General features: G+C 48.3%; 1 protein-coding gene across 1 annotated transcript in view; it reads right to left on the bottom strand.

Moving 5' to 3' along the window:
• Positions 1–23,383, bottom strand: part of ASAH1 (N-acylsphingosine amidohydrolase 1) — a 42,677-nt gene extending 19,294 nt beyond the window's left edge. Inside the window, exons 1-8 of the mRNA XM_069744377.1 lie at positions 23,228–23,383; positions 17,932–17,978; positions 15,450–15,540; positions 14,285–14,371; positions 13,306–13,384; positions 3,376–3,450; positions 3,247–3,292; positions 852–996 (exon numbers count right to left, since the gene is read on the bottom strand). Of these exons, the coding sequence (XP_069600478.1) occupies positions 852–996; positions 3,247–3,292; positions 3,376–3,450; positions 13,306–13,384; positions 14,285–14,371; positions 15,450–15,540; positions 17,932–17,978; positions 23,228–23,314 (657 nt within the window). The 5' untranslated portion in view covers positions 23,315–23,383. The remainder of the gene's footprint in view (positions 1–851; positions 997–3,246; positions 3,293–3,375; positions 3,451–13,305; positions 13,385–14,284; positions 14,372–15,449; positions 15,541–17,931; positions 17,979–23,227) is intronic.
• Positions 23,384–23,788: the final 405 nt, after the last annotated feature.

Here is a 23,788-nt window from a genome sequence, read left to right as displayed (position 1 = left end):
ATCATCCGCATGAAAACCAGGCGTGAGGACAGTCACACATCATCCGCATGAAAACCAGGCGTGAGGACAGTCACACATCATCCGCATGAAAACCAGGCGTGAGGACAGTCCCACATCATCCGCATGAAAACCAGGCGTGAGGACAGTCACACATCATCCGCATGAAAACCAGGCGTGAGGACAGTCACACATCATCCGCATGAAAACCAGGCATGAGGACAATCACACAGCATCCGCATGAAAACGAGCCGAGAGGACAGTCCCACACCATCCGCATAAAAATTAGCCGCGAAGACAGTCCCACAGCATCGGCATAAAAACCAACCGCGAGGACAGTCCCACAGCTTCCGCATGAAAACCAGCCACGATGACTGTTCCACAGCAACCGCATGAAAACCAGCCGCGAGGACAGTCCCACAGCAACCGCATGAAAACCTGCCGCAAGGACAGTCACACAGCATCCGCATGAAAACCGGCCGCGAGGACAGTCACACAGCATCCGCATGAAAACCAGCCGCGAGGACACTCCCACAGCAACCGCATGAAAACCTGCCGCGAGGACAGTCCCACAGCATCCGCATGAAAACCGGCCGCGAGGACAGTCACACAGCATCCGCATGAAAACCAGCCGCGAGGACACTCCCACAGCAACCGCATGAAAACCTGCCGCGAGGACAGTCCCACAGCATCCGCATGAAAACCTGCCGCGAGGACAGTCCCACAGCATCCGCATGAAAACCAGCCGCGAGGACAGTCTCACAGCATCCACATAAAAACCAGCCGCGAGAGTCTACCTCCAAGATCACACTAAGAAAAATACATGGAAACATAACTGTGTAACAGTTACTTACCGGTTTCAGTCCAGTTAACATTCCAACATATCCAGCAAAGCTTGTGGACAAGAAAACAGTTTTGTTGTTTCGTTGGAAATTCACATTGACAGCTAAAGGTCTTAGCAGCTCAGTGACCATCCACGAATTATTCTTCACATCCCACCTGAATAACAAGAAATGAGAGAAGTAAAACATTATAGACAATGTATGGTGAACAGAAAGATCGCCACAAAACCGAGCTGAGTCACAAATCCTGGAAGCACTGTTCAGGTTATTGTGCACAGAACAGAACTCACTGCCCATGGAGAGGCACAAACCGACTGATCAGCGGGAAATCCACATACACACAGCCCAATAATTACTGGGACTTACCATCACATGCCCAAATTAATCTGCCCACACAAGTGGAATATTATTGTGCAATTACATAGATACCAGACACACATGATGGGATTTTTTAAATTTTAACTGGTGGAAAAGTTCGGATGTGTGTAAAATAAAAAAAATAAATAAACCAATACAGCTTCGTTTGTGTCACCACTTTCTGAGACTGTACATTTTTATTTTTCCATTGATGCAGTTATACAAAGGCTTGCTTTTTTTTCCTGTTATTACAGCTTGTTTTAGGTTTCGTGAACTGTTTATATTATTAAAGGTTTAGGGTTAAATAAGACATTTATAGCTTTTATTGCATATTTTTGGGGGGTGGTGGAAAGATATACCATCCAAAACAAGGCATTTGCGGCATCTTGATTTTTTTTTTTTATTTAGCTTGAAAGACATCTTCTGTATGGTTTCAATTATTTTGTGGACTTGGCAATACTGACTAGGTTTATTTCTTGGGGTCATATTTGATTCCGAGCTTTCATTCACCCCCCCAAATCTGATCACTGGCTCGCTCTTGTTATCTGCACCTCAAAAACATTTCTAGAATTCAACCTATTCTTACTTTCGACTCTGCAAAAACTCTTACTGTTTCTCTTATTCTTTCTCATCTGGAATATTGTATGGTAATTCTCTACTAATCGACCTCCCTCTTACCAAACTCTTCCCTCTCCAATCTGTCCTGAATGCTGCAGCCAGGATCATATTCCTCACCAGCCGTCACACCGATGCCTCTACATTGTGCCAGTCATTACACTGGTTACCCATCCACTTCAGAATCCAGTACAAAACTACTACCCTCATCCACAAAGCACTCCATGGCTCAGCACCACCCTACATCTCCTCCCTCATCTACCACCATACCTGTGCCCTCCATTCTGCTAATGACCTCAGGTTAACATCTTCAATAATCAGAACCTCCCACTTCCGTCTTCAAGACTTTTCACGTGCTGCGCCAATTCTCTGGAATGCACTACCTAGGTTAATAAGATTAATCCCCACAGTTTTAAGCGTGCCCTAAAAACGCATTTCTTCAGACTGGCCTACCGCCTCAATGCATTAACCTAACTATCCCTGTGTGGCCCATTCAAAATTTTTACCATAACCAGGTTCCTCGCATCATGTTCTCACACGCTTCATGCATCTAACAGCCCTGTATGTCTGTACGGTTACATATTTAGGCTGTTAACTGGTTCATGCAGCTTTACATGAACACCTGAGCCTTACACTATGGCTAGTCCGAACAATGAAAGCAATTGTTACCATCCATCTTTCGTGTCTCCCCTTTTTCCTCAAAGATTGTAAGTTGCGAGTAAGGCCCTCACTCCTCTTGGTTTCTGTTTTCATCTATGTGTTCATTGTTATGCTGTAATGTCTATTGTATGTACAAGTCCCCTCTAAAATGTAAAGTGCTGCGGAATATGTTGGCACTATAGAAATAAAATTATTTTTATTATTTTTTTCTTTAACAAAAAAGAAAAATGGAAGGAAGATTCAAATTTTTGTTTAATTTTAAACTTTTTTTTTTTTCACATGTCACTTTATTTTGCAGTCACCATAAGGGGATTTAAACTTTTTTCTCTCATTGCTTGTACTAAAAATGGCAATATCGCAGTACAGTTTATAGTTAAAAAGACAGTGTCCTATGAAGTCCAGCCTGCAGCAACCTAATGGCAGACCTCTGTGGTGACATGAGAAGTTGGGGTGGGCTAAACTCCTGAGCCCGCTCCATACCCTGCACCCGACATAGAGCGCAATAGTACTTTCTATCTAGAAAGGGTCAACAGTTATGTGGTACGCTACAGACGAGCGCTGAACATATAGACCGTTTGGATTTATTTTTGTTCCACTACCAAAGTGTGTCTCTTCTAAATGAGGCAAGTATTGGGGTCAATGTATCGATGTACAGATAAATGGTACTCTATGTAAGGGATTACAATCTGTATACAGCGATGTAGAATAGATTGGTCAAAATGGAAAATCATGAAAAAGCGATCATTTAACATTACCAAAAAATAAGCGCACTCACCCAAGGAATAATCCAAAATCCATATTTCTGGCATGGATTAACTTTCCTGCACATTAAATAGACAGATATTAAAAAAAAAGTCAACAATCAGTGACTTGAGCTGTAAAAGATGCCATATGTGAAAATTACCAGACGTATCCTCTGCCACCACTGATGTGCACACTGTGAACACTTCATAGAAGATGTTGAATAACATAACTTCTCCTATTACGGAACAAAAAAAAAAAAAAAAAAGATGTACTATAATCAAGCTGGATCCTTAGGAAGACTAACATTTAACAATTAGAATAAAACATAGAAATGAGTGAGAAAATATAAAAAAAGGAACATTAACCGATTCTACAAGACTTTCAGCTCCTCAGTTAGGAAGAACTTTGCGGTTACATTTTGTTTTTGCCTCACAGTTTACTATAGGGGGTTAAATGATTTTGTACTTTGACAAATCAGACATTTAAAGAAGAAGCACTCCTCCTCCAGTGAAAGTTTTTATCCTCTTAATATATTGCAATTATCATTATATAGCACTGTGTACTTACAATCGCTCATTTTGCTCTTCTACCCAGAAAATTCTTCTCTTTTCCATTAGGAATATGGTATTACCTGATTAAAATGGACTCCCTGAATCCTTCCAAGCTCTATGCAATTTCCTCTGCATGGGTCATAAGTCACACCAAAAATCCCTGGCAGGTGAGAGGAGGGAGCAGCTCGGTCAGGAGGTGAAGAGGGGAATGATAAATGCAGGGACAGAGACTTCCTGTTACTGCATAGAGCCTAAAAGGATTCAGCTAGTCAATTTTTAATCACATGGTTCATAGGCCTAATGAAAAAGAGAAGAATTAGCTGGATAGAAAGGCAAAAATAGCAACTGCAAGTACTCAGTGCTGTATAATATAAGGACTGCAATATATTAAGAGGATAAAAATTTGGATGGGAGACATACCGTATACACTCGAGTATAAGCCGACCCGAGTATAAGCCGACCCCACTAATTTTGCCACAAAAAACTGGGAAAACTTAATGACTCAAGTTTAAGCCTAGGGTGGGAAATGCAGCAGCTACTGGTAAATTTCAAAAATAAAAATAGATACCAATAAAAACAGGATTTTTGGTTGCTTACCGTAAAATCTGTTTCTTGGAGCCTCCATTGGGGGACACAGGAACCATGGGTGTATGCTGCTGCCACTAGGAGGCTGACACTATGCAAATAAAAAAAGTTAGCTCCTCCTCTGCAGTGTACACCCCACCGACTGGCATTATACTCTTCAGTTAGTGAGAAAGCAGTAGGAGATAATGAACAAGGTTGAAAACCATAAACACAAACTTCAGAACTGTAAACGTGAGAACAGTTATAGAACAGAAAACAACAGAAAACATTGGGAGGGAGCTGTGTCCCCCAATGGAGGCTCCAAGAAACAGATTTTACGGTAAGAAACTAAAAATCCTGTTTTCTTTATCGCCTCTCATTGGGACACACAGGAACCATGGGACGTCCCAAAGCAGTCCCACGGGCGGGAAAAACAGACTTCCATCAGGTCAGAGGACTCACCACTGCCGCCTGCAAGATCCTTCTGCCTAGGCTGGCGTCCGCCGAAGCGTAGGTATGGACCTTGTAAAATTTGGCGAACGTGTGGATGGAAGACCAAGTTGCCGCTTTGCAAAGCTGTAGGGCGGAAGCCCTGTGGTGCACCGCCCAGGAGGCGCCGACTGCCCGGGTAGAGAGCCTTAATCCCAGGAGGGTCACTCTGTTCTTGACCCGGTAAGCCTCCAAAATTGCCATTCTGATCCAGCGAGCAATAGTCGCCTTAGAAGCCGGTTGGCCTCTGCGCGTGCCATCAAGAATGACGAAAAAAGAATCCGTCTTCCGGAAAGTGGACGTTCTATCCAGGTAGATCCTCACTGCCCTGACAAGGTCCAGCTTGTTCAACGATCGCTCCAGAGGATGAGTCGGAGCTGGACAAAAGGAAGGTAGAACGATGTCCTCGTTGCGGTGGAAGGTGGAAACCACCTTAGGAAGAAAAGAAGGTGGAGGCCGGAAGACCACCTTGTCCTGGTGAATGACCAAGAACGGAGGTCGGCAAGACAGGGCCGCCAACTCTGAAACGCGGTGAATAGAAGTGATGGCCACAAGAAAGGCCACCTTCCAAGATAGAACTGATAGGGGAATCTCCCTAAGAGGCTCAAAGGGGGAAACCCTCAGAACGTCCAGTACCAGGTTTAAATCCCATGCATCCACAGGGGCCCTGTACAGCGGGACAGCGTGGGCTACTCCTTGAAGGAAGGTCTTAACCTGTAGCCGAGAAGCTAAAGTCTTCTGAAAGAGGATGGAAAGCGCAGAGACCTGGCCCTTCAGGGAGCTAAGAGCCAGGCCCGAATCCAGTCCTGCCTGAAGGAAGGCCAAAATGGAAGGCAGGGAAAAGGACATACATGAAACACGGTTGGACTCGCACCAACGGAAGTAAGCCTTCCTGAAGACGAAGGCTTCCTAGCCTGAATCATGGTGTGAATCACCCGGTCCGAAAGGCTGGAACGCTCTTAGAACTGCGGTCTCAACGGCCACGCCGTTAAACTGAGCGACCGAGAATTCGGGTGGCAGATCGGACCCTGAGACAGCAGATTGGGCCTGTCTGGAAGGCGCCAGGAAGCGTCCACGAGAAGATTGACGAGCTCCGCGAACCAAGCTCTCCTAGGCCAATCCGGGGCGATCAGGATGACCGGCACCCCTTCCGCTCTGATCTTTTTCAACAGTTTGGGAAGTAATGGAAGGGGTGGGAACAGGTAGGGCGTCGACGCCCACTGCAAGAGGATCGCGAGACCTGGAGACGAACTGCGGAACCTTCCTGTTCAGTCGAGACGCCGTGAGATCCACGTCTGGAGTCCCCCATCGAAGACAAATGGAAGACCTCTGGATGCAAGGACCATTCCCCTGCCGCGAGGCCCTCGAGGCTGAGGAAGTCGGCAGCCCAGTTGTCCACGCCAGGGATATGCACCGCGGATATCACCGGAACCGTTGCCTCTGCCCAAAGGAGGATCTTGGATACCTCGGCAAGGGCCAAGGAGCCCCGGGTCCCCCCCTGATGGTTGACATATGCCACAGTCGTGGCGTTGTCCGTCTGGATCCGGATTGGCAGGCTCCTGAGAATCCTTTCCCAGTGGCGGAGGGACAGAAAGATGGCCCGAATCTCGAGGACATTGATTGGCAGAGATGACTCCTGCATCGACCAACGGCCCTGATCCGTCAGGTGGCGAAAAACCGCACCCCAGCCGAGGAGGCTGGCGTCCGTCGTCACCACCTGCCAGTGAACTGGAAGGAAGGACCTGCACTGGGAGATGAGAGGTGACGATAGCCACCAGTTGAGAGACCGTTTGACCCGAGAAGAGAGTCGGATCGGACGATCCAGGGAGAAGGCAGACCTGTCCCACTGAGCCAGAATGGCTTGCTGAAGGGGTCGCGAATGAAATTGGGCGAAGGGAATGGCTTCCAAAGTTGCTACCATCCTCCCCAGAACCCTCATGGCCGATCGGAGGGAGGGAGGCCGAGGACCCTGGAGCAAGCATATGTCCCGACAAAGAGTGGATCTCTTGTCTCTGGGAAGGAAGACTTTGGTCTGACGAGTGTCAAAGAGCATGCCCAGAAAGATGATGCGCCGAGAAAGAATAAGGCAGGACTTCTTCCGGTTGACCAGCCACCCGAAACAGGCTAAGGTGTCGAGAACGATGGACAGACTTTCGTGAGCTTGAGAAAAGGACAGAGCCTTGATGAGGATGTCGTCGAGGTATGGAAATAGGACCAGGCCTCTGACTCTCAAGATGGCCATCAGCGCCGCCATGATCTTCGTGAACACCCTTGGAGCGGTTGCAAGACCGAACGGCAGGGTGACGAACTGAAAATGTTCCCGGAGCACCGCAAAGCGCAGGAATCGGTGATGTCCGGGAAATATCGGGACATGGAGGTAGGCGTCCTGGATGTCTATTGAGCACAGAAATTCCTGAGCCTCCATGGAAGCAATTACTGAACGAAGGGATTCCATCCTGAAGTGTCTCAGACGAACTCTCGTGTTCAGCAATTTGAGGTCCAGAATGGAGCGAACCTTGCCGTCTTTTTTTCGGTACCACAAAAAGGTTCCAGTAGAAACCCGTGAACCGTTCCTTTTTCTGGGTCAGGAACGATTACCCCGGCTTTGAGAAGAGAAGCGATGGCTGCGAAGAAACCCGGAACTAGAGCGGGATCTCTTGGAAATGATCCCGAGGTCGAGAAACGAACTCTATCTTGTATCCCGAGGATACAACTTCCCTGACCCATGCGTCCTCTACTGCGGAAATCCAGACGTCCCTGAAAAAGAGAAGACGGCCGCCCAACCTGGGAGTTGGGCTAGGGTCTTGCCGAGTGTCATGCCGAGGTGGATCTTCCAGTCCTGGAGGATCTACCCTGGGAGTAGCGAGGACGCCAGGATGGAGTGAGCCTAAAGGACACCACCTTCTTCTCTTGACGTGCCTGTGGCCTCTGTTGCTGCTGGGATAAGGAGTTTGACGCCGCGAAGCGACGAAAAGGCCGAAAGGACCGAAACTGCCATCTAAGAGGAGGGCGACGAGGCTTAGCCTGGGGGAGAAGAGAACTTGTACCCCCGGTGGCGTCCTTAATGATTTGGTCCAGCTGGGAACCAAAGAGACGAGAGCCCTTGAAGGGCAGACTGGTAAGGGACTTTTTGGAACATAAGTCCGCCTGCCAGGCCTTGAGCCAAACAGTCCGGCGGATGGCAACAGCATTGCTGGAAGCCTGAGCCGCACAAGACACGGCATCTAGGGAGGCGGAGACCAGGTATTCACCAGCGTAGGAAATCTGGTTGGCAAGCTCCGCTAGTTGCACGGGAGGCTCCCCGTCCAGGATACCTCGACGTAGATCTTTGGCCCATTTGGAAATGGATTTTGAGACCCAAGTAAAAGCAAAAGCTGGGCATAGAGCCGCTGCAGCCGCTTCAAAGGCTGACTTCGCAAAGGATTCTATAACTATCATTAGAATCCTTCAGAGATGCTCCGCCGGACAGTGGAAGCACCGTGTTGGTGGACAGCCTGGAAACAGGGGGATCTACTGAGGGAGAGACCGTCCAATTGGCAGTAAGTTCTGGAGAAAAGGGATATAACACACCCAGGCGTTTTCCCCTCTGAAAACGTCTGGTCGGGTTCTCTCTCTCTCTCTGAAAAAGATTTCCTTGAATTCAGGAGGAGGAGCAAAAAACTTGGAAGGTGGTTTGGCCCGTCTAAACGAAACCGCCTGATCTGCGGGTTCCGTAGAGGAATCCTTGATGCCACAGGTTTGGTTTATAGCTCCAATTAGATTCTGGCCCATATCCCTCATGGTGGCGATTTGGTTAGAATCCAGCTCCGAAATATCCTCCGAGGGCGCATCAGAGAATGCCTCGCCTGACTCAGGGGAGGAGGATTGGGGGGACGCTGACCGCAGAGGAGGGCCGTGTGGGGAGATGGAGCGAGAAGAGGACTCAGACCGACGTTCCTGTCTGGACCTTTTGTGGCTTATCAAGGAGGGCTCGGGCGGCGGCTCCTGCGACCCGCTGGCTACTGCGGGGGTCTGCAGGGGTAATCGATCCAGCACGGATACCAGGGATTGAGACACCCGTGTTAAATCGGCCACTGATTGTGACAGAGAGGAGGCCCACCCTGGGATGGGGGTATCACTCTCGTGGGGACCGGCCGGAGGATCCTGGGTGGTGGGAATAATCGGGTTGCTGCAGGCCTGACATAGCGGAGAGGGCTGACCTGAGGGAAGTTTGCCGTTACAGGACGAACATGCAAAGTACTTGACTAAGGCAGAAGATGAAGAAGTAGGGGGACGAGAGCGGCCTCCTTTAGAATTAGACATTTTGAGAAGTCCCTGAAGAAAATGCCAGCGGGTTAGGGGACAGTGGGGCAGAGGGGGGTGTCAGTCTGCAGTGCAGAGCTACTCACGGCCGACGAGAAGACGGATACCAGGTTCGCTTGCGGTGGATCAGAAAAAGTGGAGTTCCTACCCTGCGGCCTCTGGTCGCAATCCGCGCAGACGGTGTGCTGTGCCCCCTGAGATGAACGCTCTTGGCGAAAATGCGTGTGGAATCTCCTGCCCTGTGTTCCAGCAGCGGCGTGGAGGAAGGGGCGGAGTCAGCCCAGATGGCGCCGGTGGGCGGAGATGGCAGGGCACAGTTTGTCGGGCGGGAGAAAGCCCGCCTGAAGAAAGCAGAAGTGGAGGAGCGCGGTACCAGAAGTAGGCCCCGGCAGAAGCCAGGACCTAAATTAGATAGAGGCCGCCGCCGCCGGAAAAGAGACCGCGGCCCCGGAGCAGTGCGCCGCAAAGCAGCGCGGCAGCCTGCCAGGGCCGCCAGGGAGAACAGAATTGTCAGGGTTGCGGCGCCGAAGTAGGCCCCTGCCGAAGTCGGGACCTAAATTAGAGGCCGGCGCCGCCAGAAAGAGGATCGCGGCGCCGAAGCCCGCAGGGAGTAAGTAGCGCGGCAGCCTGCCAAGGCCGCCGCGCAGGAACAGGATGCATTGCGGCCGCAGGGGTGAGCGTTGCCCCTGTAAGAGGTGACATTGCGGCTGCCGAGCAGTGCGGCCGCAGGGAGGGCACTGCGGCCCCGCTGAAGAGGGTAGCTCCGTAGGAAGCGCGGCGGCCTGAAAGGCCACCGCACGAAGATATGTTGCTCATCTTGGTGCCCATGGGATCCCTATTAAAATAAGATCAGCGCCGCCATAGAAGATAGTGCAGCGCATTTAGGGACTTCTACTCCCCTACACTGGGAGGGAGTAAGGGGAAGATCTGGGAAATTTAGGGGAAATACTCACCTAAACATCCCACGCAGTTACTAACCTGAGGGGATTGAGACGTCCACGGAGCTGTGATGGACGTCCTCGTCTCCGCAACCGACAGGCTCTGGTGGGCGAGTGGGTGGGGGACGGACCCAGGACCGGACTTCTAAGCACGCTTGTGTGCTAGGCTCTTGGTCCTGGAGGGGGATCTATGAGCATACGGGGTGGCAGTACACACCGTACTCATAGTCCGCATTGTGGGAGTACAGGTGTGACTGTTCACCCTGTATCCCTCCGGAAAAATCTGAAAAGAAATGACGCACATTTAGGTAGATAAGGGTCTAATGAAAGACCCGTGTCCACCTCCTACTGACACTAAGCTAAACTGAAGAGTATAATGCCAGTCGGTGGGGTGTACACTGCAGAGGAGGAGCTAACTTTTTTTATTTGCATAGTGTCAGCCTCCTAGTGGCAGCAGCATACACCCATGGTTCCTGTGTCCCCCAATGAGAGGCGATAAAGAAAGTAAAATTAATTGAGACATCAGTAGGTTAAGTGTTTTTGAATATCCATATTGAATCATATAATGCTCCATACAGTTCATGATGGGCCCCATAAGATGCTCCATACAAAATACGCCCCATAAAATGCTCCATATTAAAATATGCCCCATATAATGCTGCTCAAACGTTAATAATGGCCCCATAAGATGCTCCATAGAAACATTTGCCCCATACAATGCTGCATAAAAGTTGATGGCCCCATAAGATGCTCCACAGATTATGCCCCATATGCTGTTGCTGCGATTAAAATAAAAAAAATCACATACTCACCTCTCTTCGCTAAGGCCCCCGACACTTGCGATATTCACCTTCCCCGTTCCACCGCTGCGAGCTGCTCGGTCTTCCATCCTCTGCACTGACTGTTCAGGCAGAGGGCAGCGCGCACACTAACTACGTCATCGCGCCCTCTGACCTGAACAGTCACAGCCAGAGGACGGAAGACAGAACAGCGTGCAGCGGTGGAATGGGGAGAGGTGAATATCGCGCAATGCCCACCCCCGTTATACTCACCTGCGGTGCCTGGCAGCTTCTCACTGTCAGATGGTCTCCGGAAGCCAGCGGCATCTTCCTGTGTTCAGTGATCATGTACCGCTCATTACAGTAATGAATATGCGTCCATATTCATTACTTTAATGAGCGGTACCATGTGACCACTGAACACAGGAAGAGCTGCCTGGAGACCATCGAACATGCAAGAACCGCGCCAGGAGCAGGTGAGTATGTGACAGCCGCCGCTCCCCCGCCGACAATGCCTCGAGTACAAGCTGAGAGGGGCACTTTCAGCCCAAAAAGTGGGATGAAAAATTATCGGCTTATACTCGAGTGTATATGGTACTTTAATGATACTGCAATCCCAAACATGTTTTTTTAATTATTTCTTTATTTGTAAACTGGTGAAATAGCTTGTGGTGACTCAAATTTTTCATATCAATTTTTAGCCCCCTTTACAATGCATATTTACATCATATGTCATGTTCCTGCCTTTGAGGTTGGCTTGCGCGCTGAGCCCGCATCTGTCCCAGACACATGACAGCTAATTTAATCAGCCATCATGTGCCTTTAACAGCCGTGGGTGGAGCAGTGCTCAAGCCGCGACTGTTAACCAGTAAAATCCCGCTGTCAATCACCAACAGCAGGATTTAACACATGCTGGCCAGAAGATTGTCATTCCACTCGCTTATTGGCGCTCCTGTCATTTGATAATGGGGTGCCAATGGGTTAAAGCACTGCTAAGCTATGTATAGCACAAGCGATCAGACAATTGCAGCTTCAACTTTAAGGGAAGTAAAAAGTAAAGTAAACATTGTTTTTTTTTTGTTTTTTTTAAGTTTTTAAAAGTATGAAAAAAAATTAACAAGTTCAAACCATCCTCCTTTTACCCCATTGAAAATAAAATAAAAAAAGTACATATTTCGTATCGCTATGTTTAGAAATCTCTGATGTAACAAAATATATTAAATAAATAAATCTGATTGGTAAACAGCGCAACAAGAAAAAGAAAAATTGAAAAGCCAGAATTACGCTTTTTTTTTTTTTTTTTGCAGAACTGAAATGCAATAATAGTTGATAAAAGCATTGTATCTACCCTAAAATTGTATGAGTAAAAACGTCATCTTGGGGTGCAAAAAATGAGCCGCCATACAGCACCATTGACCAAAAAATGAAAACGTTACGGGTCTTGGAAAATGGCATCAAAAGTAAAAAAAAAAAAAAAATTCTTTTATACAAATTTCCGAAATTTTTTCTACCGCTTCAATAAAAATAAAATAAATAAGAACAAATTGTACATGTTTGGGGTCATGGCACCGCAGGTCTGCGGTAATCATCTTCTACCACTATTCTCTATTTACCCTTCGGTGATATTCACCAGTGGCTTTACTTAGTTTTACAATGGCATAATATCTAACCATGATACATGTATACAACTGTTTGGAGTGGGTATCTGGATTCATTTCTTTGCCTCTGACCTGTGGCTCCACTACGGTCTTATCCTATATTATTGTATCAGATATCATTTCTTAATACAAATTGTTTAATAAAACTTTTTAGTACATTTGTTGGTTCTTTTATGCGCAATCTTTTCTCTGTATGGGTTACTGGCGTTCTTGCACTGAACTTCTTAGAACTAATTCCCTGTATGGGTACAAGTGTTCATAGTTGCCCAACGCTGTGCATTGTTATCTAGATCTGTTCATATATATTTAGTGTCTGCATACTTGTACTGACCTGGAGAATCATATTGGCAGGTCAATTGTCAATTTTACCAATAGTGAACTTTGTATTAAAAAAAAAAAAAAAAAAAAAAACACAACCCAAAAATCAATTGTGGAATTGCACTTTTTAAGCAATTTCACAGCACTTGGATTTTTCCCCCGTTTTCTAGCACAGTATATGGTAAAATAAACGGTCTCATTCAAAAGTACTGTACAACTCGTCCCACAAAAAACAGGCCCTTGCACGGCAATATTGATGGAAAAATATAAAAAAAGTTATGGCTCTTGGAAGAAAAAGAGAAAAAAAAAACAAAAAAGGAAAAAAATGGAAAATGGCCCAGGTGTGAAGGGATTAATGGACTTTATAATACAATACTACACTATCTATGAAAACTGATGGTCTCCTATGAAGCTCAGCACAGCGCTGCTGAAGGATTTTTATACATTATTTCCCTTCTTTCTACAGGGTTTATATCGCAGCTCACAGATACCTAGTGGAAGTCCGGAGGCTTCAGCAATTCCTTTCATTTCTTCATCAAAAGGTGGTGGAAGATTTCCAAGAAGAGCTGGCTGCAAGACATACATGTCACACATTAGCTTTCCTGTATTCTGATAGTCACGCATCTAGTAAGAACGTTCCGTAAAATGCCACGGTATATTGAATGCCAGTAAATTGTGCCAGTCTCCTTTTAATCTTAGGGACCAGAACACTATGGAGTCCGGGTTCACGCAAGTATAATATGGACCCATTCTTGCACAATATTGCAGCCACATAGCGACATACAGTCGATGCTTTTGATATCTAACAAGACTCCTGATCAGGATCTGCAGCCATTGTAAGGGCAGATTAATCCGTCTGTGTAATGTAGAACTGTCCTAAGAAAAAAGGCCAGGAGCCAAAACTTTAGCTGCCTTACTACATGGAAAAAACATCGCAGAAAAAAAGGCAGCCATAGTTACCAACACAGGTCAGAAAACACAAGCACTTACACAATCTGCAGCCCCCATTGATAAAGGCGGGGGCAGCACAGGTGGAACGTACTGATGAAACGACCAGTCACGACTACCATTCATGGTGAGGGTGGTCGCCCAGTATTATACCTGCACACGGATAACGCTTGGGCCAGTCACACAGGTACGTGTAGTGCACCGCGTCTGGCTTACAGCCCATCAGTGACGGCCATATTATTAGATCAGAAACTATGTTGCTGTGTGACGCATCTGTAACACCAGATGATATACAGCACTGTTGATCTGTATGGGACCTGATCTTTTTATGACCCATAGACTTGAATGAGTGAGACTTTTCCGAAATATGGGACAAACTACTGCAAGCTGACTGATATAAGTGGAAGCCACAACGCTGATGTGAACAGAGGCGAACCACGATTCCTTTCCAAGCCCCTAAAACCTAGCCCAGGCCATCAGTGATAATAGCACATCAATGAGACCTCAGCACTGTAAACTTACCAATTTAGTGTCTACTAAGTCGATAAGTTTCTCACCATGGAAGAAAAATTTCACCAGGTCCTTAATTTGCTGAATCATTGCGGTTAGCTGTGGGAAGTAAAAAATAAGTTATTAGTAACTAGTCTGATATCCCCTCCTTTATATTGATTTTACGCTGCTATAGCGCTCAAGCCTATAGATTGACTCCTACATCTCATGCACCGATCAGTCACTGCCTGTTAGGATCACTACAACACCTTGCTATTTAAAACATACAACCAGCTGCCTCATATACACAAAGCTACTCTAGTAAACTCAGCCATGCACAAAGCGTCCGTTCAGGGTGTGGGGAGATCGGTGCCCTTGAATGGACCCGTCGCCCCTAGAATCAATCAGCCCAGGCGTGGCACGTCGCAGGAGAGGATACGGAGAGGTGACACTCTCCGTGCTCGCCTGTTGATGGATTGGGGAGATCGGAGCCTTGAAAGGATCAGTCGCCCCTTCGTCCGTTGTAAAAAGTAAAAATAAAAAAAAAAATGTAAAAAGGTAAAAGTAAAATAATAAAGAGTTTTGGGTCTGAATAGCAGACCCGTCCGTGTGCCTTCTACGGACACTAAGCAAGGACTGGTTAGCTGGGAGCCAGCAGGAGGGTGTATACTGCAGGGAGGATAGAACCTTCTTTGTATCACTTAGTGTCAGCCTCCTAGTGGCATACACCACGGTCTGTGGCCCCCAATGAGGCGAAGGAGACAACTCTGACAACTGCAAAATTCAAAAACATTTTGCCAAATTTCCGTTTTTATCATAAATAAATGCAAGTTATATTGAAGAAATGTCGCCACTAACATGAAGTACAATATGTCATGAATCAGAATCACTGGGATCAGTTGAAACGTTCGAGAGATATAACCACATAGTGACAGTGGTCAGAAATGTAAAAATTGGCTCGGTCATTAAGTACCAAATTGGCTCTGTCACTAAGGGGTTAAGTTGAGCAAAAGAACCATCTACATGGACCCTGTAAATACAGATACGCCAGTCATCCGGTTCTTTTCTACTTATAGGTTTAAGCAAGTGAGCACTTTTTATTATTATTTTATTTTATTTTTTTAAGAAAAAAGTCCTATTCCAACAATAAAACCTGTTGACATCTGAATTAACAACATTGCAGACTTTCCACACTCACTGGCTGTTTCTTATCGGCTATTATCTTCTGCCATCTTTCCCTTGGTGCTTGGTCCAGATTTACGGTGTACCATGGTATATTTCCTTGGTATCTGTAAGGGCAGTGACAGTTATGACAAATAAATGTTTTTTTTGTCCCATTTTCTCAATAGGAGAGGTGTCAGACAGCCGATCCCCATCTCCTATGGGCGGTAACTGTGGCCATATTATTTACCACCGTCTGTTCTGAAATCACGTAGTTATAGATAACTTGGACTATTTTATTGGGACAATTTCTAATACAGAAAAAGAACATGTTTACAGTTGTACAATATATTGTCAGCAGATGGGATTACCAGGCTAGCCTATGTATCCAAGCTTCTCCCCAACACTCCAGTGTGGTACCATGCATTATACCAGCTTATGTGCTCTGAGGACCACACTGTCCAGCTGCACCACTGCTATTGGATGCATTTATGGCATGTCCGGTGGCAATTCCCAACAACAGGCAAAATAAGACGCCTCAAGTTGCTTAAAAGCAAAAATCTGGTGACAGATTTCTGCTATGTAATCTGAAAGAAGAAGAATGTAGTGACAGAACGGAGATCCTGATTCCAGTGAATTATCACTTGCTGATCTGCATGCTGTCCTTCTGATAAAATCACTGTTTGCTCTGCTGCAGATCTAGCAGTTCTCTGAATGCTGAGCTCTGTATATCCCGTCCTCACCACTGATTGCCAGTTTTCTGCCTCTAAACCATGTCCACAGAAAGCTACCAATAAGTGGTGGGGTTACACAGAGCAGGGGGACTAGGAGGCACAAGACTGCAAAAGCAGTCCAGTAAGTGACATCGCTGTTATCAGGGTCCCTGCAACTATATCATGCTGCTATCAGATTGCATAGCAAAATTCTGCTGACAGATTCAATTGCACCATATAGCTGCGGCTCTCAATCATTGACAACAGCAGTTGAATCGGCTGATTCCCGCTGAGCGTGCACTAAAGCCTACTGGCACCTTTTGCAATGTGATGTTTAGGTGCCGATGGGTTGCCATCTTATCCCTTTCATGACCTTTGACATATCCATACGTGCTGGCTGGGAAGGGGTTTCCGACCTTGGACATATAGATACGTCCTGGCGAACATGAGGCACCATGACCAGAGGCACGGTGACTGCATTAAGGTGCCTGTGATTCTGACTGCGGGGCTCCTGTGCCCGTTGCCACACTGAACAGCCAATCACATTGCCTAAAATCTGAGCGCCAGCTTAAGATTGGTAATATCACAGCACTGATCACAGGCTGGTGCTAGGCCATGGCAGCGTCACCAGCCCCAGCACTGATCGGAGCGATCGGATGATGACGTCTGATCACACCAATCACTGAGCAAAGATGCGTTCTGGACTCAAAGTGACTGCTCCGCTCCGTCCCACCTCATTCCAGCTCGGAGACGTGCCGGGTGTAGGACCCTGACCAGTCACACAATGATCAGCTATCCTTAGGCTGGAGTCACACTCGGCGTAAGACAATACGGTCCGTATATTACGGCCGTAATACGCTGAAAAGTCCCCAAAATAGTGGTCCGTATCTCCTCCGTAAGCAGGGTGTGTCAGCGTTTTTTGCGCATGGCATCCTCCGTATGTAATCCGTATGGCATCCGTACTGCGTGTTTTTCTCGCAGGCTTGCAAAACAGACATACGGCTATACAAGGGATCCATGTGTAAAAAGACAAACAAAAAAAAAACACAAATAAATATATATATATATATATATATATATATATATATATATATCAGTAGACACATATATGTATATATATATATTCATCCAGCGCTATACAGCTTTAAAGACGGTAATTCAATTGCCGTCTTTTGCTTTCTCCTTCCTAAAACCCGACATGATATGAGACATGGTTTACATACAGTAAACCATCTCATATCCCTTTTTTTTGCATATTCCACACTACTAATGTCAGTAGTGTGTATCTGCAAAATTTGGCCGTTCTAGCTATTAAATTAAAGGGTTAAATGGCGGAAAAAATTGGCGTGGGCTCCCGCGCAATTTTCTCCGCCAGAGTAGTAAAGCCAGTGACTGAGGGCAGATATTAATAGCCTGGAGAGGGTCCACTTGGCTGATAACAGCCCTCTGCCGTCCAGCACCGCCTCTCTACCGCTGCTCCAACCTTTACTGACAAGCAGCAGTGATGTCACAACATCAGCTCATGTGACCGCCGCCGACAACTTTTGGCCTCAGTGGTGAGGCAGAGGTAGTCAGCATGAGTAACATACAGTGCAGATGAGATTTTTGATGGCAGGTTGCACCCACTGGACATGTTTGATTGCAACAAGTCCTAGATATATCTGTCACCTGCTTATTATCATCTATAGAGGTAACGGCAGAAGTCAGAGCCTGCTCACAATCAGATAACTAGCTCATAAACCAGATGTAAATCTACTACAAGTACCGGATTAACGTTTACTTCCCATGAAGGGTAACGGTACGTACGTTGGTCCACTGGGGGGGTACGTTCCACTTCTGCAATCTTCTGTGTACTGAAACAAGACATTCCCAGCAATGAGGTCATTAGGTCTTAGTTATGCATGTGACAATATTATTGGATATTTTATATTAATTTAATAGCAAACAACGTGCAGAAATCTGTGACTGCAGTGTGCAGAGCCATAGATACATTTTGAGAGATTATTTGAGCCCACCTGCCAAGACGAAGCCATTGCATTCAGACACGTCCATTTCACTACCTAAGCCAATGATGGAGAATGATCATCTCTGAACTCACTTTCACTCCCCGCAGGAAGCCCACGAGCGGCATAGTGAGGAGGCATGGAGCACTATGTAGCCAGTGGCCATACTGCGGAGAGGTGACTGCGGGTTCAGACATGATGATCTTGTGTCTCTTCTGCTATTGTAACTGTAATCCCCCCTCCCAGAACGTAAGGGGGGCAGTGCTAGCTGTGTCAATCTGCCAGTGGCATTTAAATGGTGCGATGGCGCAGCACAATAGTTTGGGTACCAGTCGTCTGACACCCCCATCTATACCTGGGCTCACAGGAGATCAGTACTGCATTACTTTACTATTTAGTATCGCAGGTTCAATACCACTAAGGGGACTAGTAAAAGTAAAAATTTATTTAAAAAAAAAGGTTTTTAAACATATTACTAAATAATAAAATAATTAAATGACCGATCTTTTTCTAATTAAAAAATAAAAATGTACAATATAAACATATTTGACATCATTGTGTACAATTCATTAAAATATAACAGTACAATTTGCCAAAATAGAAAATTATTTTTTGTGTTTTTTCCACCCTACTTGGTATTTTTCTTTAACCAATTTTTACCATAGAAAGAGACCTGACAGCGTGTCTCCACCTCCTGACAGCGTGTCTCCACCTCCTGACAGCTGGCCCGCCTCCTGACAGCGTGTCTCCACCTCCTGACAGCTGGCCCGCCTCCTGACAGCGTGTCTCCACCTCCTGACAGCTGGCCCGCCTCCTGACAGCGTGTCTCCACCTCCTGACAGCTGGCCCGCCTCCTGACAGCGTGTCTCCACCTCCTGACAGCTGGCCCGCCTCCTGACAGCGTGTCTCCACCTCCTGACAGCTGGCCCGCCTCCTGACAGCGTGTCTCCACCTCCTGACAGCTGGCCCGCCTCCTGACAGCGTGTCTCCACCTCCTGACAGCTGGCCCGCCTCCTGACAGCGTGTCTCCACCTCCTGACAGCTGGCCCGCCTCCTGACAGCGTGTCTCCACCTCCTGACAGCTGGCCCGCCTCCTGACAGCTGGCCCGCCTCCTGACAGCTGGCCCGCCTCCTGACAGCTGGCCCGCCTCCTGACAGCTGGCCCGCCTCCTGACAGCGTGTCTCCACCTCCTGACAGCTGGCCCGCCTCCTGATAGCGTGTCTCCACCTCCTGACAGCTGGCCCGCCTCCTGACAGCGTGTCTCCACCTCTCTCCAGGTGATTGTATGTAAGAGGAGACCTGTCAAACATGGTGGAGACTTGTCAGTTAGCTGGAGCGGCCTGGCCCAGTCTCTTCCTATAGTCCCAGACTTTAGGTCCATGAACTTTTGGGGTCTGTCCTTACAGTCCCCACCTGGAATCTAACGACAGATTTCATTTACACAGATACAACTGAATAACCAGTGAGGTGCAGGAAGCCATCTCCAGCCTAGCGCTCACATCTGTTCACAGATGATGCCAGAAGAGCTTCTTGTTTTATTCAGGGGGCACAATGTTTGTTTAGTCATATGTCTGGGGAGCACAGTGGATTTTGTACATTATAGCTTTTTTTATATTATAGCCAGCACAGTTTGTTTCTAGTCAGTGGGGTAACAGGATGCACGCACCCATTCTAGTTAGGGGTGGGGTCACGGGATGCGCACCCCCTTTCTAGTCAAGGGGGCATGGGACGCATGCTCTTACTAATCAGGGGGGCACAGGACGCGCACACGCTCTTTCTAATCGGGGGCACAGGACGCGAGTGCTCTATTCAGGGGGGGCACGGGATGCGCACGCCCTATCTAGTCAGGGGTGGGGTCACAGGACGCGCGCGGTCTTTACTAATCAGGAGGCACGGGACGTGCGCTCTTTCTAATCAGTGGGTACGGGACACACGCGCCCTTTCTAATGAGGGTGTACAGGACGCGAGCGCTCTTTCTAATGAGGGGGTACAGGACGCGAGCGCTCTTTCTAATCAGGGGGTACGGGACGTGAGCGCTCTTTCTAATCAGGGGGCACGGGACGCGAGCGCTCTAATCAGGGGGGCACAGGACGCGCACGCGCACTTTCTAATCAGGGGGGCACAGGACGCGAGTGCTCTAATCAGGGGGGCACGGGACGCGCACGCCCTATCTAGTCAGGGGTGGGGTCACAGGACGCGCTCTTTCTAATCAGTGGGTACGGGACACGCGCTCTTTCTAATGAGGGGGTACAGGACGCAAGCACTCTAATCAGGGATTACGGGATGCGAGCACTCTTTCTAATCAGGGGGCACGGGACGTGCGCTCTTTCTAATCGGGGTATGGGACGGCAGCGCTCTTTCTAATGAGGGGTACAGGACGCGAGCGCTCTTTCTAATGAGGGAGTACGGGACGGGAGCGCTCTTTCTAATCAGGGGGTACGGCACGGGAGCGCTTTCTAATCAGGGGGTACGGGACGCGAGCGCTCTTTCTAATCAGAGGGTACGGGACGCGAGCGCTTTCTAATCAGGGGGTACGGGACGCGAGCGCTTTCTAATCAGGGGGTACGGGACGCGAGCGCTCTTTCTAATCAAGGGGTACAGGAGGCGCGCACTCTTTCTAATCAGGGGGTACGGGACACGCTCTCTTTCTAATCAGGGGGGCATGGGACGCGAGCGCTCTTTCTAATCATTGGGTACGGGACATGCGCTCTTTCTAATCTGGGGTATGGGACGCGAGCGCTCTTTCTAATCAGGGGGTACGTGACGCGAGCGCTCTTTCTAATCAGGGGGTACGTGACGCGAGCGCTCTTTCTAATCTGGGGGTACGGGACAGGAGCGCTCTTTCTAATCTGGGGGTACGGGACAGGAGCGCTCTTTCTAATCTGGGGGGCACAGAATGTTTTTTGACCATTTTGAAAGAATACTTTGTAGTTGTTCCCTGGGTTAAAGTTTGGTTATGGTTTTTCCTCCTGCGGATTCCCTGGGCCAAAAGTTGTGAAGCTGCGGTACAGGGACGATAGAGAGGTTGTGTAACACTGGAGTCATCGTCATTATAATTACAACGTACAGCGACAAGGGCGGGAGACCAGCTCCGAGCACACAGACCTCTGCGGTAATAGCACCGCATATACACGGCACACACAGACCTCTGCGGTAACAGCACCGCATATACACGGCACACACAGACCTCTGCGGTAACAGCACCGCATATACACGGCACACACAGACCTCTGCGGTAACAGCACCGCATATACACGGCACACACAGACCTCTGCGGTAACAGCACCGTATATACACGGCACACACAGACCTCTGCGGTAACAGCACTGTATATATACGGCACACACAGACCTCTGCGGTAACAGCACCGCATATACACGGCACACACAGACCTCTGCGGTAACAGCACCGTATATACACGGCACACACAGACCTCTGCGGTAACAGCACCGTATATACACGGCACACACAGACCTCTGCGGTAACAGCACTGTATATATACGGCACACACAGACCTCTGCGGTAACAGCACCGTATATACACGGCACACACAGACCTCTGCGGTAACAGCACCGTATATACACGGCACACACAGACCTCTGCGGTAACAGCACCGTATATACACGGCACACACAGACCTCTGCGGTAACAGCACCGTATATACACGGCACACACAGACCTCTGCGGTAACAGCACCGCATATACACGGCACACACAGACCTCTGCGGTAACAGCACCGTATATACACGGCACACACAGACCTCTGCGGTAACAGCACCGTATATACACGGCACACACAGACCTCTGCGGTAACAGAACTGTATATATACACGGCACACACAGACCTCTGCGGTAACAGCACTGTATATATACGGCACACACAGACCTCTGCGGTAACAGAACTGTATATATACACGGCACACACAGACCTCTGCGGTAACAGCACTGTATATATACGGCACACACAGACCTCTGCGGTAACAGCACCGCATATACACGGCACACACAGACCTCTGCGGTAACAGCACCGTATATACACGGCACACACAGACCTCTGCGGTAACAGCACCGTATATACACGGCACACACAGACCTCTGCGGTAACAGAACTGTATATATACACGGCACACACAGACCTCTGCGGTAACAGCACTGTATATATACGGCACACACAGACCTCTGCGGTAACAGCACCGTATATACACGGCACACACAGACCTCTGCGGTAACAGCACCGTATATACACGGCACACACAGACCTCTGCGGTAACAGAACTGTATATATACACGGCACACACAGACCTCTGCGGTAACAGCACTGTATATATACGGCACACACAGACCTCTGCGGTAACAGAACTGTATATATACACGGCACACACAGACCTCTGCGGTAACAGCACTGTATATATACGGCACACACAGACCTCTGCGGTAACAGCACCGCATATACACGGCACACACAGACCTCTGCGGTAACAGCACCGTATATACACGGCACACACAGACCTCTGCGGTAACAGCACCGTATATACACGGCACACACAGACCTCTGCGGTAACAGAACTGTATATATACACGGCACACACAGACCTCTGCGGTAACAGCACTGTATATATACGGCACACACAGACCTCTGCGGTAACAGAACTGTATATATACGGCACACACAGACCTCTGCGGTAACAGCACCGCATATACACGGCACACACAGACCTCTGCGGTAACAGAACTGTATATATACACGGCACACACAGACCTCTGCGGTAACAGCACTGTATATATACGGCACACACAGACCTCTGCGGTAACAGCACCGCATATACACGGCACACACAGACCTCTGCGGTAACAGCACTGTATATATACGGCACACACAGACCTCTGCGGTAACAGCACTGTATATATACGGCACACACAGACCTCTGCGGTAACAGCACTGTATATATACGGCACACACAGACCTCTGCGGTAACAGAACTGTATATATACGGCACACAGTTCTCTGCTCACACCGCAGCACCCGGAAACGGCTCAGCACAGTAACCCGTGACAAGCCTCCCTGCCCGGTACAGACATTGCTGCGGGTCCCACTCACCGGGGGAACGTCCTGGGCCAGGCAGGCGACACACAGTGTGAGCAGCAGGCAGGACACCAGCGCGGAGCTCGGCATCACCCCCGACATCTCCAGAGATACACTCTACCACTTCTCTAACCTCACTGTCATATGACAACCACCGGGAGGTACCAATTACCAATAAAGGGGAGGGTCAGTGTGTGTCACATGGTGCAATCACTACCCTGTGCAGTGCGTATGGGAGGAGTCATTGGCCTGAGCCGGCACCAGCCGCACCACACACACTGCTGAAAGGCGGAGGGACTAGTGATGGGCAGTCCGGCTCTTTTTGGTGATCCGTAGTGATGGGACTTCGGGGTTTTTTTTGGGAATCGGCTCTTCAGTAGGGTTGAGCGAAACGGGTCGAACATTTTCAAAAGTCGCCGACTTTTGGCTAAGTCGGGGTTTCATGAAACCCGATCCGACCCCTGTGCGGGGTCGGCCATGCGGTACGCGACTTTCGCGCCAAAGTCGCGTTTCAATGACGCGAAAAGCGCCATTTCTCAGCCAATGAAGGTAAACGCAGAGTGTGGGCAGCGTGAT

Source organism: Ranitomeya imitator, chromosome 1, assembly GCF_032444005.1.
Source record: "Ranitomeya imitator isolate aRanImi1 chromosome 1, aRanImi1.pri, whole genome shotgun sequence".
Classification (NCBI taxonomy): Eukaryota; Metazoa; Chordata; class Amphibia; order Anura; family Dendrobatidae; genus Ranitomeya; species Ranitomeya imitator.
The sequence above is the reverse complement of the archived record's forward strand: the minus strand, read 5'-3'. Positions and strand labels throughout refer to the sequence as shown.